This window comes from Anopheles funestus, chromosome 2RL, assembly GCF_943734845.2.
Source record: "Anopheles funestus chromosome 2RL, idAnoFuneDA-416_04, whole genome shotgun sequence".
NCBI lineage: Eukaryota > Metazoa > Arthropoda > Insecta > Diptera > Culicidae > Anopheles > Anopheles funestus.
In genome coordinates, this window is record NC_064598.1 from 32,137,284 (window position 1) to 32,159,623 (window position 22,340).

Here is a 22,340-nt window from a genome sequence, read left to right on the forward strand (position 1 = left end):
TGTATATAAGTTCTGCGCAATAGTTTAACTTGTCAAAAATCATTGTGGCCCATCTCGTGAAGCGTGATTAAACTAAAAAATCAGCTTATACAAAGTCGTAGCCATTATCCAGCATCCCGAAGCGCGTACATTTTGATTTTCCATCACTTTCGTCGATTTTACGTCGATGGTCGATTGGTCGCTGTCAGTGCACTTTGACAGTTGCTAACCGCTAGCGCAAATGAGTTTTCCGCTCATTCCATCGACAGACGTCGGAGCAAGCGTTGGGTTTTGCAGTTGTGTTGTTCAGAACGATTTACAGCTAATTTGGAGAAATCTGGCAGCATCTTATGAACAGTGTTATGTATGTGTGTATGTGCGTGTGCGGAATCATGAAACGGGAACTGTATGATTGAGGGTGAAAGTATCAACATTTCAATTGCAGCAAAGTGATTAATAACGCAACATCGGTTTAACTAAAAGACTTGCTTAAAGAATCCAAATTTTCGGTGGTACGCAAACAGGTAAGATGCCGGTGAACCTGGCCACCTTTGTTCTCCCGTTAGATGTGTGAATGTGTGCGTGTGTGGTACTGTCAAAAGAATCAGCAAAGCGGCGACATCAGTAGCAGCAAGGACGGTGACGACGAACAAGCGCTTTTCTATCCAAATTTCAGAGTTTCATAGTTTCGTACCCTAGTGTCGCCATCTTCCATCCGCTTGCTGGTGCAGCTATGGAAGTCGATCAAGTGTCGGGTGTTTTGCACACCATCTTAACCCCCGAAGAGATGGAAACGATCGGGGAAGCGTCGATAAAAAAGATCGAAGAAGCGTGCGGAAAGAAATTCGAGGAATTCCTCATGGCTAAAGCGTTATGTGAAACAACAAAGACTGACTTAGGTAAGTGGCTGTAAACTAGAATATCATATCAGTTGTAGAAAGAAGTAAGTAATTTCTACGGTATCCGCATTGTTGTTCATCCGCATGATACTCCCGTAATATCATAATTTTTCCCCTGAGTTTGACCTGTCAAAGCTATCCCGCTAGAAATGCGTAGCGGTAGACGCTCTTTGACGTGTGCAAATTTGTTTGGTTAAGTTGGTTTATACCAATTTCTCTACGCAAAAATACGTTTCAAATTGTACATAGTATTAAACAGAATCAATGCAAAACGTATAATGTGCGTGTAATTTGTCCTGTTTTTTTTATTGTAGACATCATGAAGACCGACTATGAGAGGAAAATAGAAGAGTTGACGCTGAAGGCAGAAGATGAATCGGCCAAATATCATTCCTCGCAGTTAAGCGTAAAGGAAATGCGCATAGAGCTGGAAGACGTAAAACAGGAGCTTATAAAAGCGAAGGAAAAGCTCTTTACGAATGAAGCGGAAAATGATCGATTCCGCAAAGAGCGTAACCAGGCACTGGCCGAACGAGATACCATGGACAGTGCGTTAAAGCGCAAAGAGCTCGAAGTTGACAGATTGCACTACGATGTGCTCGAGCTAGAGAAGAAGATTAAATCTGCCAACGCGGCCAAATGTGAAGCATTAACCAAATTGGAAGAGATTGGTAGCAAAGAGCACAGTCTCGAATTTAAGGAAAAGCGCATGGATCAGGAATTGACGATGCGCGACAATCAAATCGCCCGGCTGTCGCAGGACCTGGATCAAACATTGCGTGAACTGCAAGTTATTCGACGCGATCAAAACATAAATTCCCTCACGATGGAAGCCAAGCTGACCGAAAAGAATGAAGAATTGAAAATTGCTAACCAAACGAACTCATTTCTTTCGGAACAAAATGTGGAACTGTCTGCTAAGGTAGAGGAATTGGCCACCAAAAACATGAAGCTTAGCAATGAAATGTCCACTATGATGGAACATTATCGCAAGGAGCTGGATTCACAGAACCGCTTGTGCGAATTACTGCAGCAGGACAAACACGATCACATGCAGCAAACTAAAGAACTAGAATCGGCAATTACTGCCCTGCGCCAGATGCTGAACGAAGCAACTGAGTCCTGCGGTACGATCGAAACAGAGAAAAAGCAACTCGAATTGAAGCACGCTGAGGAGCTCGCGAACCGAGATAAATCTATCAGTGATCTGCGAGAAGAGCTGAAGCACGCCAACGACCTGCTCGCCGAAGCACGGGAAGAAAATGTGGAACACGCGGTCGAAAAGCTTGCCCCGTCTGCGGCTGCTACGAGCCGCATGTTAAAAACCGGTATGTCACTGACGGAAGTTTACTCGCTGTATGTGCGCACCATGGAAAAGCTGCAAATAGAGGAGAAAGAACATGAAAAATTGAAACTACAGACACAGAACATCTTACAAGAGCTAGAACAAAGTGCACCGGAGATTGTACGCCAGCAAACAGAAAATCAAAACCTAAAGGAGGCGAACGAAGATATAACGACGCAGCTCAATAATATGATCGCGCAAAGTGCAGAAACGCAAGCGGAAATGTCGGCGCTGCGTATGAAAATACGCGCGATGGAGGCTGAAAACATAAATTTCCGCCAAGAGCGTGCTGATCTCAGCCGCCAAGTTTGTCATCTACTGTTGGAAGTAGAAAAAATGCAACATGGTGTTGCTTCGCAAGAGATGGATCAATCCTTTAACTCCAATCCAAACGAGGTCATCTCCAAGAAGCTGGTAACGTTCAGTAATCTTCAGGAATTGCAGGATAACAATGTGAAGTTGCTGCTTGTCATACGAGATTTCAGTGCTAAACTAGTTGAGATGGAGAAACTGCAGAACTCTATGAACTCAGCTACTTACGAGGCGAAATTGGAAGCATGTAATAATCGGATCCACGAGCTAAAGGACACGGTGGACAAACATTGCCATTTGCTCGAACAATGCAGTCAACAGCGTGATCGTTACAAGAAAATGTATCATGATGCGATGCGTAGCTATAATCCCGGATACTACTCAGCCAGCATGAATGGAGGCAACATGCAGGGCGACACGTTGATGGACGGGCTGGATGAGGTGCCGCTGGCTAACAGCAGTACAGCAAACGAAACGAATGGTAACGGCAGTAGTTTAGCTGCGGCTGTGGCCGAAAAAGATCGTAAGGTTGCTGAGCTGGAAAACAAAAATCAGAACTTGCAACAAGAAATGAATGGTATAAAACAGGAATACGAGGCTTACCGTCGTGAGAAACACTCCAATGACGTGCTAATAAATGAGCAGTTAGATAAAATGCGCACCGAAATCCGCGAATTATCTTCCAACAACGTGAAGCTGATGGGAACGAACGAGTTCAACTCCGAGCAGAATCGCCTAATATCGAAGAACATCACGACGTACAAAAGCCAAATAACGGCCCTTGAAGAACGCAATCGTAATTATGAGGGCACCATTGCGAAACATGAAGCATCTATCATGTACCTAAAGGAAGAGGCGATGAGCGCGCAAACGAAACTTGCCCGTGCCGAGGTGCAGCTGGAAAATCTAAAGCATGAATGTCGAATTCTCAAAGACAGTGAAACGCGGCTGCGCACGGAACGTGAAATACTAAATCGCGAGCGCTGCAACCAGAATCTATTGCTTAACAATCTCGAAATGATTAAGGTCAGCATGGAGCGTTCGGAGAACGAAGGCAGACTACGGCTGGAGTCACGTCTTGACGAAACATCCCGCGAATGTTCAGCCTTGCGTCGCCGCTTACAAGAGGAGCAAGATCTTTGTCGCGAGCAATTGGCATGTTTGCAGCGACAGGTGGAAACGGCGCAGAAAAGAATGGAAGAAGAAATCGCCATCGCTGAGGGACACCAAGCAGAATTGCGAGATGTGCGTAATGAATTGGAAATCAAAACGCGCAAGATCGACGATCTTCAGCGTAAGCTACACGAATCGTTGTCTCCGAACGACGAGGACAATCCAGTAACGCAAGCAAAGCGAAAGATTCGGGAGCTAGAGAACAGTCTGGCCGAGAGCGCGGTGGAGATAAATTCACTTCAAGCACAGTTAGCGACAGCACAGGAACACGTGAAAAAGTACGCAGAACTTTCCGAATCAACCGTAAAAGAATTGAAAGATGTGACAGAGCTAAGCAATCAACAAAAGGAAACGAGCCAAAAGGAAATTCTGGCTTTGCAAAAGAGTGAAGCAGATCTGCGCACCCAGGTGGAAGAGCTGAAAACTGAACTGTCCTTAAAAATTACTGGTGCGAAGCTTACAAGCGGTGATAAGGATTCCGAGTTGCATACGGTACAGTTGGAACTCAAAACAACCTTAGAGAAAGTAGCTGACCAAGCCCGCGAATTGCGTGAAATTCGTGAAAAATGCAACGCTTTAGCGGAAAAGTTGCACGAAGCGGAACAAAAGTATGCCCGCGAAATGATGGAACATTCCGGAGATATTCAGCAGTTGGCCCAACTGAAGGAAGACATGCAGCGCACACAGGCACAGTTTGAAGAGCTGCAAAAACAGCGTGATCAGGCACAGGAACATTTGAAGACGGGCGAAGAGTGTTGGAACAACCGAGAAGAAAAGCTTCGCACAGAAGTATCTCAGTTGGAGGAACAGCTAAGTAACCTCAACTCGCAAAATGCGGCATTGCACGATCAGATACAAAACCTTGGCACTCGGCTATCGATTAGTGCAGCAGCACACAATAAAACGCTAGGGGAAGCGGAATCTACAAATGCGGATAATTCTATGATTGGCGAGGACGCTTCTATTCTGAACCGCTCGTTGAACGACGAGGAGAAACACTCCGTCGAACAGCTGCTTCAAGTCATTAAATACCTTCGCAAGGAGAAGGATATTGCGGTAGCGCGTTCCGACATCTTACGCTCGGAGAATGTGCGGATACAGTCAGAACTAATGATATTGGAAAAGAAGTTCGAGGAAGTGCAAGGTGAGCTGAAAGAAATGCGTGAGAAAACAGATACAGTCACTGTGACAGCGGCCAAGCATGAAGAAATCTTGCGTAAGCTCGATACCTATAATGCGATAATGGATAGCAACAGGGTGCTACGGGAAGAACGGGATGGTCTTAATCAGAAGGTGCGCGAGCTGTCCCAACGTTTGCTCGACGCTGAGGATAAGCTATTCCCGCTAGACGAGAAGGTGCGAGAGCTGACAGTGAAGCTGGAATCTTCTACCAACGAAAACACGACGCTGCGGATGGATGTTGCGCGCCAGCGCCAACGTATGACGTCGCTGGTAGAACGTTCTTCGAAAATAAATTCAGACGACTGGAAGCGTATGCAGACGGAGCGTGAAAATCTCGCCAAAATGCTTGTGGCTGAAAAGGATTTGCTCAAGCACGCGAATGAGGAACTGAACACGCACAAGGTCGAACGGGCGAGGCTCGAGGGTGAGCTGAGTTCGGCAAACAAGCAATTGCACGCTTGCAACGTACAGGTGAAAAAATTGACTGACGATCTGGAGGCCACGGCAGCCCAAACTGCGGAACTAGAAACACTTAAAGCAAAGCTGAAGGCAACCGAAGATTCCTTCAGTGATTTGCGAATCAAGGAAAGTCAGATTCGAAAGATTGCCAAACGTTACAAGGACTCGTTTAACGAGCTAAAACGGCAGACCGAGGAACAGCAAACGGGCACTGCAGAAAGTGCATACGTTTCGAGAGACTCCACGCTTGATACAAGCGCATCCGTTGCTTCCGTCGCCACCGACGAGAGTGCCGCAGACGTGGAAGATATGCGCCGACAAGTGGAAACGGCGGCTGAAGAAATTGACACGCTCAAGAAGGAGAACGAGCTGCTGCGTGCTAAGTTGGAGAAGGCGGAACGCAGCATGGACGTTGTGAAGGATGCGAAAACACGCATTCTGACACTGACCGAGCAAAAGAATAATGCAACGCGCGAGCTGAACACGGTGAAGGGTCAGCTGCAACAGCAACTGGATCAGATGCGAGAGGAAACGGACATGATGAAGGCGCAGTATGAAGGGCGCGTGACGCGCTGTGAGAAAGAGAATGCCGATGCGGATCGTGAAAGCAAAGATACGATCAGTCGATTGACTCGAGAAAACGAGCAACTAACGATACGGCTGAATCAACTGAATCGACAGCTAGGATTGCAGCAAGCGGTGGCCAAACCAACGACGACTGCTGGTGGAGCTGGTGTGTCGGAGAAACCAGCAGGCGAAAGTCCACGCACAGCGAATGTTAAACCGATGGCGGGACCAAGCCAGCAGCAGTCGGCTACGGTTACACCGCGTCGGGTAAGCGAAACGCCGCTCGCTAGCATACGGCCAATGGCTGTGGGCAGTCGTACAGCTGCGGTGCTTCCAACAAGCCAAACCAGCAGTACGAACGTAGCGATTGTGCAGGGTTCATCAGCATCGGCCTCCGTATCAACATCACCGGCTGCCGGTGTCGGTGTATCCGCCGGAACGTCGGCTAGTAACATTGCCGCCAGCACTGCATCGGCAGGAGGAAGCAGTACAGCGGGATGCACTGGATCATCGGTAGTTGCCAGCGTTGGTGGGGCATCGGCTAGTGTGTCCGGTACGCCATCAACCAGTGGCCTCACAACGGCGCTTGTTCCTCCACAACAGCAGCAAGTGCACAGTGTCACGGCTACTAGCAGCAGCAGTTGCGGTGGTACTGGCGTTACCAATGCCCTCGGTTTGAATGAACAGATTACAGCATCTTCTTCACCGACTAGTTCGCATACGGACTACATGCCTGCTACCAGTTCAGCTAGCGTCGCAGTGGCTGCTGTTCCGCCGATGGGCACAGCTTCGACTTCAACTGCCGAAAGTTCATCGTCATCGTCTTCCAGTACATCGGCGCATGCGGAAGGAGAAAATGCCCCGCAAATGAGTAGCAACGATCAGGCTCAGCAGCAACAGGTGCAGCAAGCCGCTATAGCCATGGTCATGCCACACGTGGAAGGTGGAGTTGCCCAGCAACAATCACTGCAACAACAACAACCACAACCTCATCTTCCGCAGCAACAGCAGCAAGGGAATGTACAGCTGCAATTGCAACCGCTACAGCAACAGCAGCAGCAATCGACTCCTCAAGTAAGTAGCTTTAATCTCAAAGATAACAATAAACATTTCTAACACATTTGTATTTATGTTGGTTGTGCTTTATAATTTATACCATTCTTCATTGTAGGCCTCTTCCAGCAATACTGTCACCACTACGCAGGCTGGCCACAAACGTCCGCGCGATGTAGAAGGCGACAGCTCCACAGACAACGCTGGGCAACAGTTGGCCATTAAACCAACACCAGCTAAGAAACGGATTCGTATGGTTCAAGTGGCAGTGGATGGCTTTCAGGTAATGTAAAATTCAAGCCGAAGGTGTAGAAAATCGTTCTCTTCGTAGCGAAGATTCATTTATTAATTGCAAACTGTTTCTATTGTAGGGTGTCAGTGAATCTGGTTTGGATGTTGAGTATCAAGTACCGACGTCGTCACAGCGTGACCAGGAAGACGATATCGTTCTGGTAGAATCCGAGGAGGAGGATGATGATGACGAAGAGGAGGAAGACGAGGAAGAGGACGTCGGAATGGCCGACGAAGGTACGGCCGAAGCGGATGATGGTCCGTTCGATGGGTACGAAAACGAAGAGCTGGGTGGTGCCGGTGTCGGAGCGTACGACGAGAGTGAAGGTCCGGACATAGACGAGGATAATAATATTCAGTCCGCTAACAATGAGGTCGATGTGGATGAAGACAATGAGATACCGAACCCTTGTGGCACGACTTCTACCACGTCTACATCGACATCCTCCACATCATCGTCTACGCTGTCAGCGAAACAGACGGCGGGACAGCACGCGACACCAATGGACACGACGGAAGATGTAGAAACAAGTAGCACAAGCAGCACGTCAGTGCCTGCAGGTGGAAGTTCAGTTGCCGTTGCCGGCCCATCTACATCCACGCAGTCGTCGTCTGCTGTGGAGAGTGGCGCTAGCACAAGTTCTACCATCGGCGGCAATGTATCGAACGATGCACAACAATTGCCCCAGATACAAAGTACTACTGGTACTAACCACAGTGAAGCTTCCACCGGTCAGCAATCCTCTTTATCCTCCTCGGTACCACTGCCATCAACAGCTGCGTCATCATCTGGGACAGGAACGGCATCGCTGCAATCGCAAGGAGCCGCAGGTGCTGGTATCGTCGGTGGCAGTGCACGGCAGGTTGTGAATCCATTGAGTCGCCAACAGCAGCAAGCGACACACCTCATACTGATGCAGCAAAACTATGAGCACCATGAAAGTGCTGATGATCGCATCGTGCCGAGCACGCCAACATTGTATGCTCCTCGTCGAACTGATGGGTAAGAAACATTGATCATAAACCTCTTTTCATTTTTTTAATAGCCTTTAGTATGACCCTTTTTGACATTATCATTTTATTTTAGTATACACATCTACAGCCAACCCTCTCATAACGATAACCCCTTTGAATAAATTTTTCACATAATGCGTAAATCTAAATGTTACAAAAAAAACCCTTTCAACGAGCATGACTGGTGTTGTGACTCGATGCTCAAGTTGATACAAGATTTTTGGCCTTATGTGGAATACCCAGATAACGAACTGTTAATGAACTTGAAGTTTATGTTTTCAATTTTTTAAGATTAAAAGTTGAAAGCAATGATATTAAAGAAGTTCTATACAGAGCAAGTGGAATACACATCCCCTGAAGAACTTACTGATGTCAAGAAGTTCCAATAAGATTCTTAAACGAAAGAGAAAACAAATCCTCAATCAACCAAAAGCCACACTCTTGAAACATCAACATTCTATTCAATCCATTCAACATTCGATCAACATAATTTAACCATCACGAATATTAATTCGTTACGACGATCAAGAATAAATTTTTGGGAGTATCAGTGGCGTGGATATAATCTTGTGGCGGGACTCATCAAGCATCTGTGAAATGCTTGGACCGTCCCTTAACTGTTAAAACCATATACAACACCGAACCGTTTATTTTCAATTAGTTCAATGAGAAACATAATCAATTTCACACTCTTCATATAAATTGTATGCAAAAAAATCATATGATTAAAATCGTTATAAGAGGGTTGACTTTATACACAAATGTTTAGTTTAATTATTATGGTTACAGAAAAGTATTTTTGGGCATATGTTATCTGCCTTAATTATAAAATTATGTAATGTAAATTCACATGATATTCTATTCGGAAAGCTTCAGTACTTGCCGGTTTCTTATGAATGGAAAAATGTTTTCCATCATATTTTTATTGGATGGGGATTGAGTGACAAATAATATATAGTGCTGTACTACAGCTATTCGAATAGTCACTTTAACTAGTTTCCGGTACCTTATAATCAATTCATATTTGTAGTTAAGCGATTCTATCCAAGTATGTGCATGATCTATAAGTCTCGAATGCCATCATCGAACTCCAAAAAATTTAAAGAAATCCCTCTTCAAACCAATTATTTAGTAACTACTAATCATATTAACTGGTCCCCATAGGATTGCACGCATGAAAATCCTGATAGTTCTAGTTTTGGTAAAATTATTCTGCGAAGCTCACAAGTTTTCAAACTATTAGGAAAGTAAATAGTACATTTCTCAGCATTTGTTTTGCATATCATTTCGATTGACTTAACGTGGAGATTAACAGCGATATTTTGTTTTCTTATCAATTGGTTGGATCTCTACCCTCATTTATAACTGAATCGAGTTAAACTACGACATGCAATAACAATTTCAAACGCATGCATTGTATTTTCTTTTGCTCTCTACCTGAGAGAAGAAACACGAAAAAAATCCCTTAATTGTTTACACAAAGCTCTAACGCTTGAATAATATTTCGATGCAAATGAATCAAAGATCCAAATATGGTTAAAGTACCTACAATTGGCATAACAAAACCAGTTTTATTAATAATCATTGTACATTGGTTTTGCATGAAATGTAATTTGTCCTTTACATCATGGTTTTTATTTTTAAACTGACTTTAAAAACCATTAAAAAAGCATTTATTATTCATTTTTTGTTTGAATAATGTGACATAATCGGATGATTGCTTGTCCTAACTACGGTTGATTCTTTTTTGATGGATTATACTTTTCCGTAGTATAATTAGTTTCTATTAAAAATGAATTTAGATAATTAAAAATCATGGGTGTCATACTTGACAAAACATCGGTTGGTACGCTACAATGAATTGATATTTTAGAAAACATTACTAGCAATAGTTCTGTCAGTAATACTGAATTAAACAAGGTTCAGTTTAACACATCCTGTTCATTTCATTGTTATATGTATAAATTATCAGCCTTACAATCAAAAGCTTGCTTTCTAACTATATATCTCTCTCTTTCTCTGTTCTCGCCAATTTCGCATTCGCCGTAGGCCATAAGTCACGTCCCCCACGGAATAGAGGGAAACACACCATAGAGTAGTTGTATATATTAATAAGTCACATAAGATAGTTCACGCACATGAGAAAACATTGAACGCATTTGGATTATTTTGATTGTTGAGATGAATAGGAATTGATTGGCGATATAGACATTCCAAAAATTCGCTAAATAGTTGAAAGTGTTTTGCAAAAAATGAAAACATTTCAGGAAAAATTATGCTAATACAGTCGACTAGACAGGCCAGACAGGAAATAAGATTGTTTTAACAATGGCAGAGAACAATATTGACATGAGTGCTATCAAACAAAACAAACAAACAAAAGAGTTCTTGCGATACACATTTACTAGCGCCGCCGACAGGTCAAAGGCTGTCTTAGTAGGATCTTTTTGTTTTGGTAAAAATAAATACCTTTTGTTATATATCCTTCGATCAATGGAGCTGTTATCAAACAGTCGTATTTATATTTTTTTTTAAATTGTTCATAAGACAGATTTAATTGATGCGTCAAAGTTTTTAAACATTTTTAGCTTACATGATTATTGCACTATAAAAGGATTACTGTATATAACAAACAGTTAATTCATCTAGAAAAGAAATTATTTACACGTTCAGCCATCCACATTTTAGTAACGCTTCGTTTATCCATGTAGCACCTTTCAGCAGAGGAAATACTTCCCTAAAAATACAGTGGGCACAATTTTATTTCATTTCGATATCTTATAACTTTTGCTTCGTTTGTAGTAAAGTTAGGTGGAGCAGTGTTAAAAAAAGCCACGTCCATCAACCCAATGGCACAAACGTAGAACGTGAAAAATTTTTCATTAAAACTTAGTTCGTTTTTCTTTTTGTTATCAGCATAATCAGCGTAGTGTATATGTTTTAGATATATAGATATAAGTTTTAAAAGTTAGGTTATTACTCAAATTTTAAATAATTGCTACAATATACGTAAACAACTGTCAAGCATCTGATAATACAAATGGGAAATTTTCAAAAGGAAAGAAATGATAGTCTGACAGATTATTGCGGTCAGCATCGTTAATGGCAGGTATGGATGAAACAGTCCCGTGGTTCGGCCATAGAACGTATAAGGAGAATGAAATCCGAACGCATGCATTATAATATGGGCTGTCGATCTTGCTTTCTGCTTGCCAAATTCTTGTTTATAAATGAGACATTGATTGAGAGAGATTAATAGAAATATGAAGCGTATCAAATATAATCAATGATATTACAGGAATGTTTGGAAACAACCATCAAAAACATAAGAAAATTAGTTGAGTATTATAATTTCTTTATGTTTATCTTTTTTTGTTTTTATAATATGATTGTTTCCAGTGTCGATTAGCTTATTTGGCTGGTCTATATCTATTTATTTATAGTTGAAAAATACAATTTAAATCTAATAACTATATAGTTAACGAAAGGACCGGTATTTAAATTCCATCCGGACCATTACCCCTACGGCTACGTAGCTACGTGGTAAAAATTAATCTGATAAGTCAGAAATGGCAGCCATGAATTAGTTGGCTGTACAAAGAGACAATGGTTGAATCCATTTAAAATTTAAACCCTTACCATGGGTGTTTTAAAATCATTCGATATCATATATGGTATGGAGAATATGAAGAGAACCTTATTTGATGTGGATTATTTTGTATCCTCGGATTATTAGAAAAATGAATCGCATAATGTATGCATTCCTGTTAATTTAGTATAGATAACAATTATTTACTGTATGTTTAATTTGTTTGAGCGAAGAACCATGATTCGCTGGCTTCAGAGAATATTAAACTAGTGGCATTTTCCGTTTTCAGTTTCAGTGTAGGTTCGCCACATCCTCAAGTACCTACTGCACGATTCACATTCAGCGAAACGTCCACCAGTCGTCAATCAGTTGGTGTGGTACCGACAAGTGGTGGGGTTACCGGTAGTGTTGGACTACCAGAGGGGATTGATGACACCAGGATTGATCTTTCGCAACTGGACGAAGCAACAGCCGGTGGCAGTGGTGGTAGTGGTGGTGGACGTAGCGTACCTACAACACCACAACATACCACCAATTCCGAACATATCGTAATGGGAGGAATGGCCACACCTGGTCCATCTAATAATGCACTCAACATTATCGAACGTTCATCTCCCGGTGGAGGCGAAAGTCAAGTTCCCGATATTCTCGTTTCGGGTGCTAACATTGGAGGTGAGTAATTTTCGATTGTTTAGGTATCCATCATATAATTTGCTTTTGAGAATTATGGCATTGCACGTATACAATCTTTAGACCTAGAATTTGAATTTGAATTGAAGAATGTGAAAGACGTCATGTCTAGATGATCACAGGAATTTAGCAAGTGATGTGACTGTATGTTACTTTCATCTAATTTCATTTACGAATGAGCAGACGGTTACATTCCGGAATCGACAACTAGCAGCACTATCGATCCCCTACATCCGACATATTCCTCCGAAGCGCTAGCTGCGTCCGATGCAGCCAGTTCGGAAGTTCTCGATCGCAGTGAACGTGAACTGCTAGGGGAAGATGAAGACGATCTTGTCGACGACGGTGTGGCAGCCGGAGACGATACTGCAATGGATGCTGAAGCAAATGATGTTGACGATGGTACAAGAACGACAGTTTCTGAAACCACGGCTGCGGCCCCAACTACTTCGGGTAGCATCGAAACACCAACCACAGGAGCATTATCAAGGAATGCGCAACAATCCGGTTCCGCCAGTGGTAGTGGATTATCCTCGGGATTATCCCGTAACAACGAAGCTGATACGGGTACCAGCGACGATAGAATCAGCTCGGAGGGCGAAACACTGTCAACCACTTCAAGACCGGTAAGTTACATTACGCGGATGTAATGTGGGTTGAAGTTTTATAACATTTTATAACCTTTTCGACAGATGGAGGAAAGTAGTGAAGCGGAAGTATTGGAATCGCCCAGCAGCAATACGCGTTCGCGTACCTCAACACAACGTGGTACACCAAATGTAACGGGTCGCCATGCAGGGCGACGTTACAGTCATCGTGGGGCAAACCGTACCCCTATTACCTGGAACGACGGGAGAGGTAATGTTTTATATCATTATTTCCTGTATAGCTGCTTGAGTAATCATAATCCTTATTTTTGTTTAGCCTCCCTCAACCGGTCCGGCTCACAAAGTGCAGGACCTATGCATTACCAGCCTCCGCACATGATGCAGCAGCAACAGCAGCATATGCAGCAACAACAGCAGCAACAGCAACAACAACAACAGCAACAACAGCAACACCAACATCAACATCAACAACCACGAGGTCGGAATCCGCGAACCGGTCGTGGACGACGTATGAATAACCCGTACCGATATCAGTAAGAATAACGTTGCTAAACGAAGGTGCATGGAGGTACGCACCAAAAAGAATATGAGTTAAGTTTATTATATTGAGCTCGGATAATATTCGTTAAATACGAAGCGAATTAAAAGACAAATCTCTTTAATCCGAACGCTTGGATAAGATTAATCAGAATGACTATCGAGACTAAATACGGTGAAGAAATGTTAGTTCTCACAGGAGCTCCTAGCTGATTATTTTTTCTCATTAATGTACTATTATTATTTTTCTTGTACATGCGGTTTCCAATGGCACGTATACATCATAAATTAAAACTGCTAGGAGAGCCATTCGATTGCTTAAATATATTAGGATCATTCAGCATTTTGTTCAAAGCGATACAAACTTGATCATCAATTTTTTGTTTGTGTGAGAAAATTGTAATTTTTTTTTGACAAAATCAGTTGAGAAAATTCCAAGATACAATATTTCTACTCGCACACCAGGAACAAAGCAATGTCCAACAGCGTCCAAACCCGGAAAGAAACTCATCCAAAATATGTGATATTGAAAAAATGGAAATAAACGTCCCACACGGCAGGACGTAATATCAAATCCCATCCGAAGCGTCCCTGCGTAGCAAGTACTGACAATCTGGCTACGTATCTAGTAAGCCAGAAATGTCCAGCATGACCCGCCGAGGACCCGAGGGAGGTCGTTAAGCCAAGAAGATATGGATGATGTGCGCTATTATGGAACTAACCAGGAAAAATAACTGATCTACTCTAATGAAACATATTTGACTACATTATTATGAATCATCACGCGATCATTTATTTCATAATATTATTTTAAAATTGGTACTTCCAAAAACGTGCCAAGTAAGTCGAAAAATGTTTACAAAATTGTATGTGTGTGTGTGCAGGTTTCTGAAAAGCAAAAGCAAAACACCGCCAGTATTAAAGTTAGAAAAGTCGTAGCATTATACAGATTCCGTTGCAACAATACTATTCCGAGATGCAATGGCCTGCTGCCGTTACTGCCTTAAATAAGCTCAGAAATTTAAATCAGTCTACTGTTTCTGAAATGGCCGTAGCTCGTTGCTGAGCGGTTCCATCGTTGGGCGTGCCGGTCGGTTTTGTCGCTCCCATCCAGGCTTTTCCATCCTGTACAGATTGTTTGGTTCTGCTGGATCCTTTTTCGCTGATCGAAAGAGCTTTTTTTGAGTTCTGTACAAATTCCATCAGCCCACGAGACATGTAGTACGGTCGGCTTATACCGTCGTTGCTTTCACAATCTTCACAGAAACATAGGAAGATAGTATCAACCGTCATCTGGCGAGATAGAACGATAAATAATGCTTTCAATGTGTGAATGCTGGAAGGGAAGAACGTCCTTTAGCTTACCTCATACACGGTCATAAAGCAGTGTGCCACCAGGTAGGCAAAGATACCGACCAATATCAGCGGTACGTACGGATGGTGTAGTCCTGCCTTTTTCTGAATTAGTTCCATCCCGATCAGTCCCGTCGCCACTACGACAAACACTTTAGCCAGCACCAATACGAAATCGCCCACGGAGTTGATGGCAAAAACGCGCAGCGCATTGTTAGTTAGCAGCCGGAACGCATTTTTGCCCGCCTGACAAAATGGATCCCCATGCATCGCCGTTAGTATGTAAGCGTTGCGTGTCAGGTACTGCAGAAACCGTTCAAAGCACTGCAAACAACACTGGCAACAGTCGAATAGAAAATTGGTGATGCGGTTCTGTGGATTGCGTACCGAGTGCTGCAGGAGAAGGAAAAATGTTTAAACGTCAATTTATAAATACATAACCCACCGTGGTAAAATAACTCACCATTAGTAGCTTAAGCATCGTCCTTAGTAACTGTACCACTGCAATCACGAAAGAACCCAATGCCACCGTACCGAGATGATAGCGCAGCAAATTACAGTAACTACGCCCGATCGGATTACTTAAGTGGGCTTTATTGCGTGTGAAGAACCAACCGGCTACCGCTCCCGCTATGACCATGTGTTGGCAACCGATAATGAACTGACAAAACCACAAGAATGCGAACAGATTGTACCAACGCGTGAATAGCATGGTAGAGTCCTTCATGTATTTGGCGCTATTGTTACTTTCCACCACCAGCATGCCGGAACTTTCGATCCACACAGTAAAATAAACGTACAGGACAATTACTACCGCGATAGTGGTGAAAGTCTGGAAAGGAAGGGAAGAGAAGCAAATGTAAAGAATAAATGCGACAATGAAATGCAGTTAAAAATGTACCAAAATCGGTTCTGCCAACAGAAATGGCATACTGGCAATTGCTTTTCCCGCTTCTTTAAACAGCTGCACGACTAGTTTGATCCGTTTGCGCATCACCAATATGACCAGATACACTAGCAGCGTAACGATAGTGGCCGCGATGGCATAGTACAGCCAGTTGTTCATTCGCATCCGTGCCGAATCGGCTGCACCTTCCGACAGGTGTTCCGATTCGTATTGCCAACGAAACCACAGCCAGATTGTACCGGCAGTGCAGGCCAACACAACGGCTAGCAGCACTAACCATACGATCAGGCCCGGTATAACGCGCAGCAGCACGAGTGTGAGGAGGGAAAACACAAACGATATAACCGCGAGCCAAAGCATTTCCCGATGACAGGCTTCCAAATCCTCAGATACTTCTTGGAAAAAGTTCTTTAGTCCGGTACGTGTCGCCACCTCATCCGTGGGGTTGTTCTTCCGAATGCAGCGGTTAAGAAATGGTTTGCTGCGAATATAAGCAAAGATCGATCGTAAGGAGCGTAAGATCTTCAGATTGTGTTAATAGAGATTTCTTCTGCAGTAACGTACAATCCTTCGACTTCTTCGCAGCTTGCGACACACATACGATGCAGATCGCTTTCCGTCGATCCGGATCCTTCAACCAACAAAAATCGTTCGCCCGTCCTATCTGCCCCCTGTTGAAGAAGAGTAGTGGACACCAAAAAATATTGATTAGTTCCTATTGTGTAGTATCTCTCCACGGAAGCAATTTCCGCCGCCATATCGTGACACACCATATGTTGACGTAATTTCTACCGTAATGCGTTTGTCATTAACGATTTCTTTAACCAACTTCGTGTGAACAAATGTGTTAATCCAAGGTTACCCCTGGTTGGACTGCATGTATGTTACCTTGCACGGAAGATTCTGGTCCGGCTTGTTGTCGCGGCCACACACATTGGCGCAGTCATCATAGCCATTTATTATGCGATAGATATCTCCAAACGCCATGCAGTAGATAATGAGTACCAGCTGTGGTAAAAAGGCAATACAAATATATGTATAACGGGTGGGAACTAGCACGTATAGAGGATATGAAAAAAGAAAGGTGTCAAAAGAGTGGCAAAAGGATGGGGAAAAAGGAAGGAAAAGAGGGGCGTTCTTTTTAAACATGTACATTTTGTATTCTATTTAAAAAGTGTGCTTAAAGGGGTTTTTTATTGTAAAACTAGCAAACTAGCAAACTTTTCTCTTGTATTAAATTTATTTTTATTTTATTATTTATTTATTTATTATTTTATTTAATTTATAGTAACTTTTGAAGTCAATTTAGTCAATTAACTTAAATCTAGTTAGTTTAATTATTAATTAAATTTCAGAAACATTGAGGTAAACTTACATTCGTCTCTTAAAAGTACAGAACTATAAACATATTGCCAACTTCATGAATTAATACGGAGCGCCTAATACAATAGCGTCATATAACGAAACTCTTCATTTAGAGGGAGCTTTCGTTTGTAGTAGACCCATTACTCACATACGCCTCGGAGACATGGATTCTGCCCAAAGCAAATCAGGCTCCAAGCTGATGGTCGACATCAGCTGAGGAAGTTTGGAATGCCCAATATATTATCAATTTAATGATGTTGATGCGTCCTCCCGAAAGGGTGGAATTCGCAACCGTTGACGGTTTTAAATTGTGAGGAACTTTAAGGACTTCTGCAGCAAAGCAGAAGCGACTAAGTGTTGGAAGTAGTGTTGAGTGAATCTGATTTAGATACATGAATCTCACCAATTCTTTGAACTGATTGAATGAACGACTCCGAATCTCTATTCAGAAGATTAATGAATCCTCTTTGAATTATGGGTCCATAGAGTTTCGGGACAGCCCGATGATTTGTGTGGTTGCCCCTTCACCTTCGGGTCAATACTCCCACCCGTTCTTTTCCATGATTTGAATGACTCTTCACTGAAGATTCATATGAATGACTCTTTTCAAAAGATGCAATAAGCACAACACTAGTTGGAAGAGTTAGAAAAAGTTTTTTTTTAATTGCTAGTGGTAGTCTAACCCCTAACTTAGCTGTTCAATGAGCAAATGTTGTAATATTACACATTAAAAAATACATAAAGACATGAAACCTTAACCAAAGTCCTTCTAGACAACATTACTCTTAATAACAAACTTGTTCTGAAGTAATAAAAGCAAATCATGTTAGGGTGTTAAGGTCACAACTTGAACTAAATTGATTAATATTTAAATTAATAATAGAAAACAATTGTTACCTACCAGAATCAGAATGAACGCTGCCTTGAGGGCAATAAACATTATATCCGTACATTGACGTTCCGTGCGGAACACATTAATCGACTCATGGCTGCTGGGTGAAGGTGATTTAGAGTGCTAAAAAATAAAGTACAACAAAAGAGAATCCATTAAAAATGATTGAGACAACTTTGGAATGTGGAAAACCCCGTAATACTTACGTCGAACGATTCACCAGGTGATACTTTATCCGTACGGCTGGTCAGACAGCAACATAACTGTTGCATTGCTTCAGGCGATAGTGGGCTTTATATTAAATACACTTAAATATGTAACCGTTCAATGTCGTCCTTCGTGTTTGTTCGGCGATTGTTTAAACGCTCACTTTATCATTTTGAATGTGCTATGTGCTATTTCTATGACTCAACCCAAGATTGGGGTACACATTTCTACACATTCGTCGATGATACACCTGAAACGATTGAGCTTATACTAAACGAACACATTGTAGAATCGGCCACTCCGTGTCTTTCCAGTTCCCTTTGGGGGATTTAGAATTGGTTGCGACGAGCATAAAATAACTCTGGACACAAATACCATCGTATGCACCGTTCGTAAATTGATTGGCCCAGGACAAAACGGATGGCTTATGACTATTCATAATCATGGCCATCAATGGGTACGAACAGAATAGGCACACACATTTACGCCTCTAAGGACGTACAACATATTCAATGGTGGAATGATTGTTTTTACGCCTGTTTGTTCCAAAACACTCTAGCACTCTAGTTCTAGCAGGGGGACCACAAGGAGACAACCGGCAAAAAAAACCCGATATCTCACAGCTACGCGATTGACTAAGCACAAACAAACATTAAATGACTACGAAATTTGATTCCAGCGATACATGCCTTTCCCCCGTGTCCTTTCGGGAGGGTATGTCCTTTTTTTATTATGACAACACCCCCCGTACTTCCAAACAAAACCCTTTTTTGGCGTTACTGGAACGTATTAAAACTTCGTAAGTACGAAGGTTTTGAGTGAAAAGAAACTTATTTCAACCAATTCGCGTTTAAATAAATCAATTTGTAAAATTTTGCAAAATTTCAAAAAAAAGGTATGGCTATAGCCTTAGGAAATTTTCAAATGTTTAGAATTTTTTAATTTTTTTAAATTTTTTATTCTTTTTTCATTTAAAGCACTATTTGAGTGAAAAGAAACTTATTTCAACAAATTCGCATTAAAATAAATCAATTTATAAAATTTTGCTAAATTTGCAAAAAAAGCTAAGGAAATTTTCATAATTTTAGATTTATTTAAAAAAAATTATTATTTGTTATTCATTTTTTATTTAAAGCATTATATGAGCGAAAAGAAACTTATTTCAACCAATTCGCGTTAAAATAAATCAATTTGTAAAATTTTGCAAAATTTCCCAAAAAAAGGTAAGGCTATAGCCTTAGGAAACTTGTATAATTTTACAATTTTTTAAAATTTTTTTGTTAGTTTTTATTCATTTTTTTTAATTAAAGCATTATTTGAGTGAAAAGAAACTTGTTTCAACCAATTCACATTAAAATAAATCAATTTTTAAAATTTAGCTAAATTTTCCAAAAAAAAGATAAGGCTATATATACCCTTAGGAAATTTTCATAATTTTAGAATTTTTTAATTTTTTTATTAGTTTTTTTTATTTAAAGCATTACTTGAGTGAAAAGAAACTTATTTCAACCAATTCGCATTAAAATAAAACAATTTATAAAATTTGGCTAAATTTTCCAAAAAAAGATAAGGCTATATATAGCCTTAGGAAATTTTCATAATTTTAGAATTTTTTAAATTTTTAGATAACTTTTTATTCGTTTTTTTATTTAAAGTATTACTTGAGTAAAAACAAACTTATTTCAACCTTTTTGCAATAAAATAAATCAATTTATAAAATTTTGCTAAATTTCTCAAAAAAAGGTAAGGCTTTGGGAAATTTTCAAATTTTAAGCATTATTTGAGTGAAAAGAAACTTATTTCAAGCAATTCGAATTATTTGAATAATACGTAACTATTCACGCATGTGGTGTTGGGAGTAGCGTTCGGTATTGGGAAAACATTTCCTTTTTTGTATGTGTGTTTTTTTAAATATTCTTCTAAACTTCTATGTTAAGGAGTCTTCTGCAGGATTCTTTAATTGGTTAAAAATCAACTGAGGTTTCACTTGCAAATTCTAACATGTGATCGTTAATCATCCAGAAGGGAGTCATGTTGTGTACATAAGACCTTAAGAAACAGTAACTTCAAACAACTTACTTAAATTATTTGAATTGCAAAATTTGGATACGCGTCTCTAAGACATTGGATGCTACCAAGGCCTTTTGTGGGAGGAATGGTTCAGAAGTACTTGAAGACAATCTGTTTATTGAGATCGTTATAAAGTATAGCAAGAGAATTGTAGTTACCACAAAGAATCATTTGTAAACTTTAAATTCCTTGAAAGACTTGTCTCATGATGTCTTTGAATCCAAAATCTCTTGACTTTGATTATTTCACACATTTCGCGCAAAACAATGACCTGAACTGAATAATATATGGCATGCACTACATTCCAAGTGTAACGTTCACGCATGAAAATCGATCTCGCGTTGTTACAGCACACACGATAGCAACTGTCTCATCCTTGTCGATTCATGTCCCATATGCATATTTTCATCACCGGTATTCGCCTCGCTAAACATCCTTTACTTTCTGACACACACTTCAACTTTTTCAAATTAACATGCTTATACCTTTGATACACTTGCGGAAAATACCTAGTTTTAATTTCTTCGTTTCAACCACTGATTTTAAAACACTTTTAATGGATTTCGATTCTTTCCAACCTCCCCCCTGAGTTTATGCGAATGATTTGGAATTTTGATCACTAGACCTTTCCCCCACTGATGACGGAAGGTAACTAAACTCTTCACCCTTGGAGACCGAGCCTATGTTCTATAGCGTATGGCAGAAACATAGATACCTAACATAGTAGGCGGATGTTACTTGTTTTTTCGCGATTCCCTCGATTTCACGCGGAACAAAACACAGGAGACGGTTCTCGGTTGCATTACGGACCCACAACTGTTTTTCATATTCGTCGCAACCAGTGCCAGTAGTAGTAGGTAACTGCAAATGCGCGCGCTCTTATGCACAGCTACCTACCTACTCCACGGGCATGTGGTAACCATGGAGTTGCGAAGCAAATAACACATTCATATTGCAAACCAAGACAAAACCGGCGGTCGTAGTAACTCGTTTTATCGAATCGACGCCAGCGTCGCTGGTTGTCAACAATCCTGGCAAGGTTCCTGGGTCCCTGTTAGATGCGACGGGGAAGAGGAAAGCTTAGCGCACGCTTTTTGCTTTTTTTTTCTACTTTCAATAAATACTTTTTTGGCTAACTTCAGCAAAACTGTAAAAATTATGGTCAACTTACGGAATATTACTGTAAGGAATTAAGAAGATATATATCTACAATCAGCAGTAGGGTGTTCATGTTCTATATGAAAAAAAAGGATCTTGTTCGTATTTTTTTCTAAGGAAATTAGTTCAAATTTTATTTTTTTGGAACTAAATTGAAAACTAAAAACCGAATATCTAGCACTTGATAAATCAAGAATATTAACTGAAAATATATCATTACTATCATTATTTGGCTAACAAAAATAAAACGAGTTAAAGTTAAAAATAAATGTTCACGTAAAGTACCAGTAAATTGTGTAATGGTCAACTGTTCATAGGTCTTCTTTGTTGGAAATTGGAAATTGTTGCTGTCGATTTTCGAAAAGTTATTGCGATGAAAAAAAACAGTTTAAACATAGTAGTAAATGCATAATCCTCCTAAAAAAAGGATAGATCCGGATTTATCTGGAGTATTGGTGTTACTCCGAGCAGATGTCCTACGTAATTCAACGCAGTCAAGAGTATTCGGAGCATCAGATGTGTTGATTCTATAACGACCGTCGAACCGGAAGGTCTTGATGGGTGAAGACCACGATTTTTGTGCAATTACTTGTGGATAAAAATGACGACCAGGTGAGAAATTCAGCTTCGTATGGGATTTGGAAATTGTTATTGAAAATTCAGACAGTATCCGGAAAATCCACACTTTCA

The 22,340-nt window shown here is 41.1% G+C and overlaps 2 protein-coding genes across 4 annotated transcripts; one reads left to right on the forward strand and one right to left on the reverse strand.

The window, feature by feature from the left end:
- Positions 1-211: 211 nt before the first annotated feature.
- LOC125764270 (nucleoprotein TPR) lies at positions 212-14,074 on the forward strand. 3 transcript variants are annotated; one of them, XM_049428310.1, is made up of 9 exons: positions 212-503; positions 656-878; positions 1,193-6,990; positions 7,088-7,252; positions 7,341-8,263; positions 12,153-12,535; positions 12,737-13,179; positions 13,246-13,411; positions 13,478-14,074. In XM_049428310.1, the coding sequence occupies exons 2-9, from the start codon at positions 713-715 to the stop codon at positions 13,696-13,698; spliced, it is 8,265 nt and encodes a 2,754-aa protein (XP_049284267.1). In that variant the 5' UTR covers positions 212-503; positions 656-712; the 3' UTR covers positions 13,699-14,074. The 3 variants fall into 3 exon arrangements, with proteins under 3 accessions (XP_049284267.1, XP_049284266.1, XP_049284268.1); XM_049428309.1 differs by having other exon boundaries at positions 212-878; XM_049428311.1 differs by lacking the exons at positions 12,153-12,535; positions 12,737-13,179; positions 13,246-13,411; positions 13,478-14,074 and adding an exon at positions 10,324-11,618 and having other exon boundaries at positions 212-878.
- Positions 14,075-14,471: 397 nt separating this feature from the next.
- On the reverse strand, positions 14,472-20,738 carry LOC125764313 (choline transporter-like protein 1). Its single transcript, XM_049428454.1, has 9 exons — positions 20,651-20,738; positions 18,422-18,672; positions 18,225-18,338; positions 16,847-16,966; positions 16,523-16,629; positions 15,953-16,439; positions 15,515-15,883; positions 15,064-15,444; positions 14,472-14,991 (listed from the first exon to the last, which is right to left on the reverse strand). The coding sequence occupies exons 2-9, from the start codon at positions 18,485-18,487 to the stop codon at positions 14,725-14,727; spliced, it is 1,911 nt and encodes a 636-aa protein (XP_049284411.1). The 5' UTR covers positions 18,488-18,672; positions 20,651-20,738; the 3' UTR covers positions 14,472-14,724.
- Between the last annotated feature and the right edge of the window lie 1,602 nt (positions 20,739-22,340).

What these genes read in the sequence shown, in the direction of transcription:
- LOC125764313 (XM_049428454.1), bottom strand. Translation starts at nt 18,487, where the DNA reads ATGCAACAGTTATGTTGCTGTCTGACCAGCCGTACGGATAAAGTATCA. An exon ending in CGATGCTTAAGCTACTAATG is followed by an intron (nt 15,445 to 15,514) that starts GTGAGTTATTTT and finishes CTTCTCCTGCAG; the next exon opens with CACTCGGTACGCAATCCACA. An exon ending in GCTTTATGACCGTGTATGAG is followed by an intron (nt 14,992 to 15,063) that starts GTAAGCTAAAGG and finishes CTATCTCGCCAG; the next exon opens with ATGACGGTTGATACTATCTT.
- LOC125764270 (XM_049428309.1), top strand. Translation starts at nt 713, where the DNA reads ATGGAAGTCGATCAAGTGTCGGGTGTTTTGCACACCATCTTAACCCCC. An exon ending in AACAACAAAGACTGACTTAG is followed by an intron (nt 879 to 1,192) that starts GTAAGTGGCTGT and finishes TTTTTATTGTAG; the next exon opens with ACATCATGAAGACCGACTAT. An exon ending in TGTCAACCACTTCAAGACCG is followed by an intron (nt 13,180 to 13,245) that starts GTAAGTTACATT and finishes CCTTTTCGACAG; the next exon opens with ATGGAGGAAAGTAGTGAAGC.